Source organism: Manis javanica, chromosome 11 (assembly GCF_040802235.1).
Source record: "Manis javanica isolate MJ-LG chromosome 11, MJ_LKY, whole genome shotgun sequence".
Lineage (NCBI taxonomy): Eukaryota > Metazoa > Chordata > Mammalia > Pholidota > Manidae > Manis > Manis javanica.
Window position 1 is genome coordinate 113,234,893 of NC_133166.1, and position 10,561 is coordinate 113,245,453.

At 63.1% G+C, this 10,561-nt stretch overlaps 1 protein-coding gene across 3 annotated transcripts; it reads left to right on the plus strand.

Moving 5' to 3' along the window:
• The first annotated feature begins 372 nt into the window (after positions 1 to 372).
• On the plus strand, positions 373 to 3,384 carry HRAS (HRas proto-oncogene, GTPase). 3 transcript variants are annotated; one of them, XM_037011750.2, is made up of 6 exons: positions 373 to 528; positions 1,703 to 1,860; positions 2,037 to 2,215; positions 2,310 to 2,469; positions 2,553 to 2,634; positions 2,998 to 3,384. In XM_037011750.2, the coding sequence occupies exons 2-5, from the start codon at positions 1,750 to 1,752 to the stop codon at positions 2,613 to 2,615; spliced, it is 513 nt and encodes a 170-aa protein (XP_036867645.1). In that variant the 5' UTR covers positions 373 to 528; positions 1,703 to 1,749; the 3' UTR covers positions 2,616 to 2,634; positions 2,998 to 3,384. The 3 variants fall into 3 exon arrangements, with proteins under 3 accessions (XP_036867645.1, XP_036867644.1, XP_073073513.1); XM_037011749.2 differs by lacking the exon at positions 2,553 to 2,634; XM_073217412.1 differs by lacking the exons at positions 1,703 to 1,860; positions 2,553 to 2,634 and having other exon boundaries at positions 381 to 528.
• Positions 3,385 to 10,561: the final 7,177 nt, after the last annotated feature.

The window sequence follows — 10,561 nt, forward strand, 5'->3', positions numbered from 1 at the left end:
CCCACCCAGTACACAGCCGGCCACCGATCCCCGCGAAGGGTCTCTATCTCCCCATGAGTCTCGCCTGTTCGGTGGAGGGTCTGGGCCCTTCCGGGAGAAGCTGTTGCCCCCGGACCTGCTACCCGGCAGCCCTCGCTCCCCGGGGCCCGGCCGCGTCCAGCCGAACCGTTCCAGCCCGCTAGGCCGCAGCCCCCGAAAGCCAAGCGGGCGGACACCGCCCTCCGCAACACTCCCGGAAGCCCTGCCCAGCCGTGGCCCCTGACGGGCGGGCCTCTCGGCCAACCGGAGCGGGGCGGGGCGGGATGCCCAGCCCCCTGGCGCGCGCGCCCAATAGTAGGGCGCACCTGGCTGACGGACGGGCGCGGGGCGGGGCCTGCGCGGGCCCGGCCAAGTGTCCGCCCCCCGCAGCCGGAGCCGCACCCGCCACGGACGGAACCCATGCGCCGGGCGAGCCGCGCGCCCCGGCCACGGCCCCCGCTCCCGACCCGGCTTCGGCCCCAGTCCCGGGGCCAGTCGCGCCAGCGAGCGGTGAGTGCAGCAGGGCGGCGGGAACGGGGGTGGCGGGCCCGGGACGCGCGGCTCGGGCAGGGAGCCGGCTGTCCTCGCCGGCCGCGCAGGCGGGCGCGCGGGGGCGCAGGTGAGCCTCGGGCGGCGGGCGGGGCGCTGCGGCGGGGTCGGGGGCCGCCGGCGGCGGGGGCTGGGCGTGCCGGCGGTGGGTCCGCTCTGCCTCGCCCAGGCTCGCTGCTCAGTCTCCGCGTCCCAGACCGGCCCTCCTTGGGGCCCACAAGTGCCCTCAGGCCGCATGTGGGCGCCCCTGTGGCCATTGCGCTGGAAGGCTTGCCCACCCTCCGGGGTCCCAAGGTTCCCGCGGGAGGCCCCCACACCAAGCGAGTCTGGGTTTAGGAAGCCATTGCCCGCTGCCCTTCAGACGCACTCTCTCATTAAACATCACAAATCGCGGACACTCCAGCTGGTGCCCCAGGCCCTTTTTCTTTCTTACCTGTTCCCGTGGGCCCACACCTCCTTAGGGTCTTTTCCTGCCAGCCTGTCTGCTCAACTGGAACCTTCACCCCCAGCTAACTTCCCCATGTGCCCTATTTTGTACAAAGTTCTTAGGGCAACAGGGCACCATGGGGTTCTCTAACTTGTTCAGGAGCACAGGCCAGCCCACCAGGGTAGGGGGTTCTTTCTCTGCCCGCTTGTCATCCTGTACCTGGAGTGGCGCCTGGTGTGCAGTTGGTGCTCAGTAAATGCTCGTTTTGTGCACCAACATGGCTGGTGGGGCCCAGAGCTGGTTGTCGGCTGGCACTGGCCTGCCTGGACACGCCACTGTGTGCTCCACTGTGGCCAGACCTGTTCTTGTCGGGAGGGGGACTGGCAGCCTCAGCCGGCAGGGCCTCCAGTTCAGGCTTTGTGCCTACCCAGCAACTTCTAATTTGGGTGCGTGGTTTGCAAGCTGCTCTCAGCTGTCAGCCTTGTCTTTGGGGGCGGCTTGCGCCCTGCCTCTTTCACACATTATATGCAGCTGGAGGCGGGATCCCTCTCCTACCCCTGGCTGGAAGTGCTGCAGGTGAGCAGCTGTGCCACCATGCTGGCTGCACCCTGGTTACCTGGATGTTGCGGCCCAGAAGCCAGGCAGGAACCGGGAGCTCTGTGGCCTGCCCCGGGGGCCTGGGCCCAGCTGAGTGCTGCTTCCTTGCAGGTGGGACAGGAGACCCCCGCAGTGCTTCGTACTGTAGCGCCTTGAGGATGACGGAATATAAGCTGGTGGTGGTGGGCGCTGGGGGCGTGGGGAAGAGTGCCCTGACCATCCAGCTCATCCAGAACCACTTCGTGGACGAGTATGACCCCACCATCGAGGTGCGTGGGGCTGCTCCTGTCCCCAGCCCTGAATCCTGACCTGGGCTTATCTTCTGCCTGCTCCACTGAAGGGGGTCCCCTCACTGTGGGGCATGGGAGGGGGTACAAGGGAACAGTTGGCAGGTGAGCGCCCCATGCCAGGAGGGGTAGGGCTCTTGAGCAGTGTCCTCCCACAGGATTCCTACCGGAAGCAAGTGGTCATTGATGGGGAGACGTGTCTGCTAGACATCCTGGACACGGCGGGCCAGGAGGAGTACAGCGCCATGCGGGACCAGTACATGCGTACTGGGGAGGGCTTCCTCTGTGTGTTCGCCATCAACAACACCAAATCTTTTGAGGACATCCACCAATACAGGTGAGCTGCCCCCTGACCCTCAGAGGCCCTGTGTTACGTACATCCTGGGGGCAGCTATGCCTGCAGCCCACTGACCAACACACTGTCCTCACAGGGAGCAGATCAAGCGAGTGAAGGACTCAGACGATGTGCCCATGGTCCTAGTCGGGAACAAGTGTGACCTGGCTGCACGCACTGTGGAGTCTCGGCAGGCACAGGACCTTGCCCGAAGCTATGGCATCCCCTACATAGAGACATCGGCCAAGACGCGCCAGGTGAGCAGGCTCCCCACCCCACAGCTAGCCAGGGACCCGCCCGGCCAGGGAGCAGCGCTCATTGCCCCTCTCCCTTGACACAGGGCAGCCGCTCTGGCTCTGGCTCCAGGTCCGGGACCCTCTGGGACCCTCCAGGACCCCTGTGACCCAGCGGCCCCTTGCGCTGTAAGTCTCCCCGGATGGCAGGGCAGCGAGGGAGGCCAGGGCCGTGGTCTGGGCTGACAGCTCCCGGGGGAGGTGGAGGTCCCTGGAGAGAGCTGCCCTGAGCCAGGCTGGAGCGGGTACCCTGGGGCATCGGACCCTCTGCCTTCAGAGCGTCCTGTGGTCCCGGTGGCCCTGACCCCTTAGTGGGCTGTGGTGGACAAGGGCGGTGGCTCATACAGGAGCTGGGTACAGGTGGTCAAGCTTGGAGCCAGACCAGCGGCTGCCCTGTGGTCCTGGGGTGGTCCTGGGGCTGTGCGGTGAGCACCTGGCAATCTGCGGATGGTGGGAGGGACTGGGAGATTCCTGAGCCTGCCCCCCTTCCAGGGCGTGGAGGATGCCTTCTACACCCTGGTGCGTGAGATCCGGCAGCACAAGGCGCGCAAACTGAGCCCGCCGGACGAGGGTGGCCCGGGCTGCATGAGCTGCAAGTGCCTGCTCTCCTGACCATGCTGCGTGCACTCCTGCTGTGGATCCGTGGTGCCTGTCCTGGATGCGGAGGCCCGAGGCAGGAGGAGGCGCCGTTGGAGGAAGGAGAGGGAAGGGAGGGCTGCTGAGCCCGGCAGGGGTGTTGGTGAATGGCAGACCTTCCGGGACGCTTTGCACAGACTGTTGTGAACTGACGCCGCAGCACCCCGGCTGCTCCTCTCCTCCCGCCCTGTTCTGGCCTAACGGGCACAAGTTGAATTGCAGTAAATTATTTGATGGTCTTGACCCTGGCACCTGGCCGAGGCCGGGGGCTGTGGTACATATGGCCTGGCACCGGCAGCTGGCGGGAGGGTGGTCAGGAGGCCAGGGCGCCCCACCCTGTGCCTCTGGGAGTGACTAGAGGGCGTCTGGCATCTTAACACAAGAAATGCTTTATTGACCTTAATCAGTAGTGGGTAGTTGAGAGAAGGGTGGTCACTCCCCGAGGAAGGCCTCATTGGGGAACGCTGAAAACCCCTGGAGGGCAGGGAGGGGCTCCACCTCCTTGGAGCTTTCTTCTGACTTGGGGTGGATCCTGTTTCCTGAGTTTTAGGGACCCTGCAGTTGCTGTTGGTAATGAAAGGTCCTGCTTGTGGGGTCCAAGCCTGATGTGGAGCAGAGGCCTGCCCCAGAGGTGCAGGATAGCTGCTCAGGGCTGGTGTCCTGGCTGAGAGAGAGAGAGGAGAGAGAGAGTGTGTGTGTGTGTGTGTGTGTGTGCCTGCCTGCCCCTACTGCCCCCTCACTGGGTGGTCTGTTGCTCCCCTAGCTGCCTCAGGTCACCGATACGGCCTTGGGTGTCCACAGGCCCCAGGAGCCCACATACTGCTCTGCCTTGGGCCCACATCCAGAATTGGCCACAGGCGGCTCGGTCCCCTTAGTATGCATCCTGATTGCGGGCTTGCTCGTGGTGCACCTGCCCTCCTAGGGCCCTGGTTCAGGCCTGGCCAGTCCCTTCTGGGTCAGGGACTTGTGTCATATGAGGGGGACACTGCCTGCTAGGATCAAGGGGCAGGGCATGCTGTTGTCTCCAGGACACCCCCTACTGAAGGCCTCCAAGCGTCTAGCTTCCCCATGGACACAGGTTGGGATGGCAGGTACGTGTGAGGCCTCCAGGCAGCTCACCAGATGCTGCCATGTCTCCATCTCCACCCTTCTGGTCACTGCCTGCTGTGGGGTGGTGGCTGCAGGGGCCACGGGGCAGGAGCCGTGTCCTGGGCCCTGCGCCCCCATCTTTAGTCACTGGGCCCATCAGGTTGCAGGGCCAGGCCCGCTGCATGGCCCCGGGGCAGCCCAGAGGGTGCTGAAGGGAAGGAGATCAAGCGTTCTGGCCTCAAGCCGTTGTCTGGGTCCTCCGGCCTGTGGCTTTCCTGCTCGCTGGGAAGTTTGGGAGGGAATTCCATCGCCGGGCTACAGCCCCTGGGGAGAGGGGCAGCCTCACGCCCTGTGCTTGCTCTCTCCTGCTGCCATCCCTGGGTGCTGGCGACAGCGTGGCTGCGCGAGGTGGACCAAGGAGCATCTCAGTGCCAGGAGTGAGGAGGGTCATGGGTACTGGGGATACTTGCTCCGGGCCCAGGGGATTCCTGGGGACTCCTCAGGTTTTGCTGAGAACAGACAATGGGGTGAGCTCTACACCAGGCATCTGGCCCTGTAGGCAGGTCTCTGTGTGGCCCCCTGGCCTGATGCTGAGGACAGTCTACAGGCTGCTCATACCATTGTGTGGGCAGCATCTGCCCTGGGTGGGTGACTGGGGGGACGGGCGCTTGAGCTCCCTTGGGGGGCAGCTCGGCCCCGGAGGCCTGAAGGCACCTTAGCACCACGGCACCCTCCAGGCATGGGTCTGAGAGGGCGCCCTGTAGGAACTCGCGCGGCTTAAGGAGGAGCGCTGGGTGTGGGGGTGCATGTCAGGGCCCCGAGGGCTGCTCAGGTGGGTGGCTGCTATAGCCTGCGGTGTGCCGCCCCTAGGGGTCCACCTGTGCCAGTGGTACCACAGCGGGGACACCCTCCTGGGGGCCTGCATGCCTGGGGCGCCCCTGGGCCTGTGGGCTCACTCCTATGCACCTTGAGGGCTGCATGCCCTGGCTGTGAGTACGCCCTTGCCCTCCTGGATGTAGGCGAGGCGCCCCAGAGCCTCAGGGAGAGTGAGAAGGGGGTCTGCGGGGGGCAACAGGCGTGAAGAACAGGCTGAGCAGGGCCCATGGGGCCTGGTCAGCATGTCACTAACCTGGGGGGGCAGTAGACCCCTGCAGGCTGGGGTGGGGCCCGGCTCACTGGGGTGTGGGAGTGTGGGCTGAGCTCGGGCCGCCTTGAGCGTCGGGGTCTCCCTGGACAGCCTCGCTGAGTCAGTGAAGCCATGAAGGAACCACATGGTATAAATCCCAGCAGATGTCTTTGTCCTAATGGGAGGATGGGTGCTCGGGGCCCACCTGGCTGGTGGAAAGCCTCCCTGTTGTGGGGCCTGTGCAGTGCTCCCGGGGTCCCACTCAGTCCCAGGCCTACCCCTCTTAGGTGCCCCCTGCTGAACTCAAGGCCTCTCCTTCAGTGACCCCACATGCCCATGGCCCTCCTAGGCCCTTGCTGAACACGCTCTTCCCAAAGTGCAGGCCTGCGTTTGAGGCCTGGGGTGACCAGGTGCTGAGGATGCTCATGAGGCCACACTGGCCCCTATGCTGACAGCCATGGGGAAAGGGGTCCCCAGATGAGGGATGGGACTGGGGGAGCAGGGGCATGGCCATCTCCCAAGATGGTGGGTGTAGTGGGGGAGGTGGTGCCCTTCGCTGACAGGCAGATGGCCTGATGGGGTCCCTGCCAGCCCTGCTAAGTGGGCTCTGGGTCACGTGGCTCATCATGGCCCCTACCATGCATGGCATGCCTCTCCTTGGTCATCAGCTGGGCCTGTGCCCAGAGGTTGGCGTCCTCAAGAGCATGAGCAGGGTGGTGCGACCTGGCTTGTGCCCTGGCAGCCGTGTGAGGGCCCCTTCCTTGCTTCGGTGTCTCGGGGCCCCTGCACAGGCCAGGGGGCAGAGGTGAGGTGGCGGGGCCAGCACAGGGGCAGCCCCCTGCCCAGGTCCCTTTTCCCAGATGAGGGACACCCCAGTAAGGTACGCCAGGGCGAGGAGGACAAGCAAAGTCTGAGCCCCCCAAGTGCAGGTGGGAGGGTCTGATTGGCACACAGGAGGGCGCACTGGGCTGGCTGAATCCAGACCCTGCTGTGGGCAGCCCATGCCACCGTCCCAGCTGGTGTTCCTCGAGAGAATGTCTTGGGAAAGTGGGGGTAGCAGTCACTCTAAGCAGGCCACACTGTGAGGTCCCCTCTGGAGTTTCTGATTGGTTGTATGGTAACTTCAGGGTTGAAACTCATGTCTTAGGACAACAGTGGTAGGGCCCCTGCTGGATGGCCAAGATGCTCAGCATGTACACGCAATAGGCAGAGGGCACGTGAAATGAGCCTGCCTAGGAGAGGGGACGACAGGGTCTGTGCTGGTTTCATGCTGATGACAGAACAGGTGAGGTTAGGAAATGGGCTCAGGCAGTAAAGGCTCAGACACCTTGGCGGTCAGAGAGGTTTTGGGTAAAGTTTACACATGACACACGAATGTCTCAGGTGCAGTGAGTGTTTACATTTGTTTTATTTCAAGTCCAGCTTTTGGGTTGGCAGACATGGAGAGCACCTCATCCTGACCTGAAGGCGTCCTCATGGCCAGGCGCACGCCTCCATGACACCTCCCCTCCCTATAGTTTGGCCTTTTCCAGAATGTTCTGTGAACAGAACCACTCATGGGCCTGGCTTTTTACCCGCTGCAAAATGCATCTCCAACTGGTCTGCTGGGAAGTCAGTAACCTGTTCCCCCCTGTGGTCGCAGGGTCCTCCTGCCCCTAGGTCACCTCACTGCCCCTGTCTTAATGTTTGTGGGTGCCGTGGTGAATGTGGCATGCTGATTTTGACTGAGCTCTTGGGGCCACGTTTAGCTTTTAAGAGCCACCAACTACTTCCCAAAGCAGCTGTGTTCCCACCGTGGTGAGTGAGTCCCTGCTGCCCCCCTGCACTCCAGGGCCTCCTGGGTCTCCACCAAATAGGTGAGTGCTGGTTTCATGGTGAGCATCTCTGTACGTGTGTGTCCACGTATGTTAATACGTTATCTCTGGCTCATGTGGCTGCTCAGCTCTTGTGCCTTGGGTCACTTCTGAGTTCCGACTTTTCTTACTCTGCACGAGTCCTTTATGGGTTGTGATCCATCAATCTCCCTCCTTCCCTATGATTTCCTGTCTCATTCTCTTCAGTGTTCTGTGCAGAGGGAAGGTTTTCATGTAGATAAATCCTGTTTGTGTCTTTTCTCCCAGGACGCATAACCCTCCTTGGGCAGTCAGTTCTCTAATGTCACAAAGCGAGGCGCCCCCATCTGGAGGCCTCCGGTGGAGTCAGTGGGGACATGGCTGTGCCCCTTGTTTCCATGTTGAGGAAGCTGCTTTTTCCAGCAGGATTGGGCCCATGTCGGAAGCCTGCCATCTTCCTTTACGGGAAGCCTGACTCATTTTGTGCGCAAGTCTGCAGGCGGGAAGGGCTTGGTGGGGATGTGACTTACCAGGCTTGCCCTCACACCCTGGGTTCCTGTCTCTACGGCCAGATGGACCTGCTTCATTTCTGGAGAAGAACTCGGCCTGCTCTTTGAGGGCCGAACTGAGGGGCAGCCCATCAGACAGCACCCCGGCCCAAGGCCACCTCTGCAGTACTGCACGCGGGCTGCGACATGCGTGTCTCCTGCCAAAGCCTCGCTCTGCTCGTTCTTACACCACCAGTACCCACATGCCTGTGATACTCAAGGCCCAGACCCCACCCGTTAAAGGGCCTGGCCAAGCCACCCAGCCACCCCTCTCTCCCTGCCAAGGATGACAGTGCCTGCCTGGGCCCTGAGCCTGTCCCTGGAGCAGGCCCGTCTCCGGGAGTCTGCTCCCTGGCACCGCCTGAGTCCTTCAACAGGGGAACCAGCGGTCGGGCTGTTTGTCCCAATTTTACCGATGTCCAGATGCCCCTGGCTGGGCTCCTGGTAGTAAGTTCAGAGCAGGCCCAGGAATTGGTGGGTAGCTATGCAGGGAGCCTGAGTGTGTGGATTCGAGATGGTGGGGGTACAGTCTGCGTGCTAGCCCCCTCCTTCCCAGAAGGAGCTGGCCGAGCTGTGCCATGGGCTCACCCTTGCGTCAGGACAGCCCCGCCTCTCCATCCCCCTGAGCTGCACCACCGGTGGCTGCAGTTTTATAGGTGCCCTTTGAGGGCTCATGATGGAGTGTGATGCTGGTGGCTGCCCCACTATGAATGGATATACAGGTGCATATGGTGGCCTGTCAAAGCATGGCTCCCATCCAGGGGTCCCATGGCCTGGGGGCACTAGCACGTGCACACAACACCCCTGGGTAGTATGACCTGGAGGACCAGGCGGGGTCCTCTCTGAGGAAGGGGAAAGCCCGGAATGGCCCCCTGCAGGCCCCTGACGCACCGCCTCCCAGGCTGAGTACCACGTTTCCCGACCAGCCGAGGCTGGTTCTTACCATGCCCCACACGTGGACCCACCGCTCTTGCTTTGTGGTTCTGGGCTGTTCCCTTGCTCTTTCCGTTGTCCGTGGTTTCTCCCTGCTTTCCAACTCTGTCCCCACTCAGGGGTCTAGGGGTGGCTTTGGTGCTCTGGACCCAGGGCTCTGACCAGGCCTGCCAACAGTACCCGGGGCTCTGTCAGGGTTAGGGGCACACCTCGTATTTCCCTTGTCCTCTGCCTTCACCTTCTCAACATCAAGCAGGAATGACCACGTCTGGCCCAGCACCTGTGTGGGGTTTCCTTGCAGGCCCGGATGCATTTTTGAGGAAACAGGCTGCCGGGCACTCCACGGAGGAGATGGAGCAAGAGGCATCCAGGAGCCAGCTGGTGGCACAGTGGTTTCTCAGGAGGGGCTGAGTCTGCCACCCACCTGAAGGAGCAGAGGAACTCGGGGATATTGTGAGCTGAGGTCCCGACTTTCCCCTATGGGGCCCTGCATTCTCCTGTCGGTAGGCAGGGGTGGCGGCTGCCCTGGGCTCCCAGACCCGTTGGTCAGGATGTATGTGGTCACCTTCACCTCGCTGCCCCATGTCTTGCCTCACCCCGTCAGCGTCTTCACTGGCCTGCTGGCCTGCCTGGCCTCCCAGAGCCTTCTGGGAGGAATGGTGGAGCAGCCAGGGTGCCTAGAGTGGCACTACTGCAATGGGGAGGCAAACAGAGGGGCCCAAAATGGCATAGACCCTCTCCACAGACCCCCGGGCCTCCAGGCAGAGACCTGAGCTGCAGCTGTGGTTTGGGGACGTGTGGTCTGGTTCCTGCCACCCCTACCCATGGACCCCCGCCCTTCTAGCAAGGGCAGGGCCTTCCTTACCTTCGCCTCCTGGGTGCTGAGGCTGGGCAGCCCCTTCTCAGTGGAAGGGAGAAGAGCCGTGAGGACCCACTCCAGGGCCACGTCCCCCCACCAGGTGACCCTGAATGGGGTGCTGATCCCCCAAAGGTGTTGGCTACACAGGCAGGGGCCTCAGGGGGCTCTGTTCACAGTTGGGCCGGAGACAGGCCCCTCTGCGGGGCCCTGAGAAGGGTCGGTGCTGGCACTGAGGTGACCTGCCAGTGTCCTGGGGTTGGGCCAGCCTGAGAACTGCCCAGGGCAGCCAGGGGGCACCTGTGCCCACCTTGCCTGTGTCCCCGCACCCCACCCTCTGGCCCCTGACCTCACTGTGCTCTGTGTCACACCGGCCACTCTGACCCATCACTTGTCAGAGCCTCTGAGCAGGACCTGTCCCAACTGGTCCAAACAGCTTGTCTACGGGGCAGTGAGCAGACCCCAGGCCGCCATGCTGGCCCCACCTGAGACCCCAGGCTCCCCTCCATGCAGATGCCCCAAGCCTTCCCTGCCTGCCTGTACAGGGCATCCCCCATGAGAGGATCCCACTGCCCAAGAACCCAGGCAGCCCATCTCCTCCTCTGGACGTCCCCGCCATGGCCCATCTACCCTCCAGATCTGCTAACACCAGGTCACTTTCAGCTGCAAACCCCACCTGCCTGTCACCTATGAGACCTGAGGGCCCCCTGGCTGCCCTTAGGCCTGGCCCCATGTGGCCACTGGGCTGGGCCAGCTGGATTCCTGAGACCTGCTGGACAACCAGCCACCCAAAGGCTTAGCCAGGCACCCCTTGCCCTGTAGCCACAGCCTGTGAGGCCACTGCTGACTCAGCTAGACCCTCCCTCTGCCTGGGAAGCAGACACTGTCACCTGTGCTTCCATGTGGTGCCCTGCTCCACCCGGCCCACTTCCCTGAACTGCCTGCTGGGTCTCAGCTCGAACCTAGTGCAGACCATGGCCCACTGGGCATCAGGGGTGAGGTCCTGAGCTGGGAGGGCGGGTCCTGGCGCCAGAGG

What these genes read in the sequence shown, in the direction of transcription:
- HRAS (XM_037011749.2), top strand. Translation starts at nt 1,750, where the DNA reads ATGACGGAATATAAGCTGGTGGTGGTGGGCGCTGGGGGCGTGGGGAAG. An exon ending in AGTATGACCCCACCATCGAG is followed by an intron (nt 1,861 to 2,036) that starts GTGCGTGGGGCT and finishes GTCCTCCCACAG; the next exon opens with GATTCCTACCGGAAGCAAGT. An exon ending in CATCGGCCAAGACGCGCCAG is followed by an intron (nt 2,470 to 2,997) that starts GTGAGCAGGCTC and finishes CCCCCCTTCCAG; the next exon opens with GGCGTGGAGGATGCCTTCTA.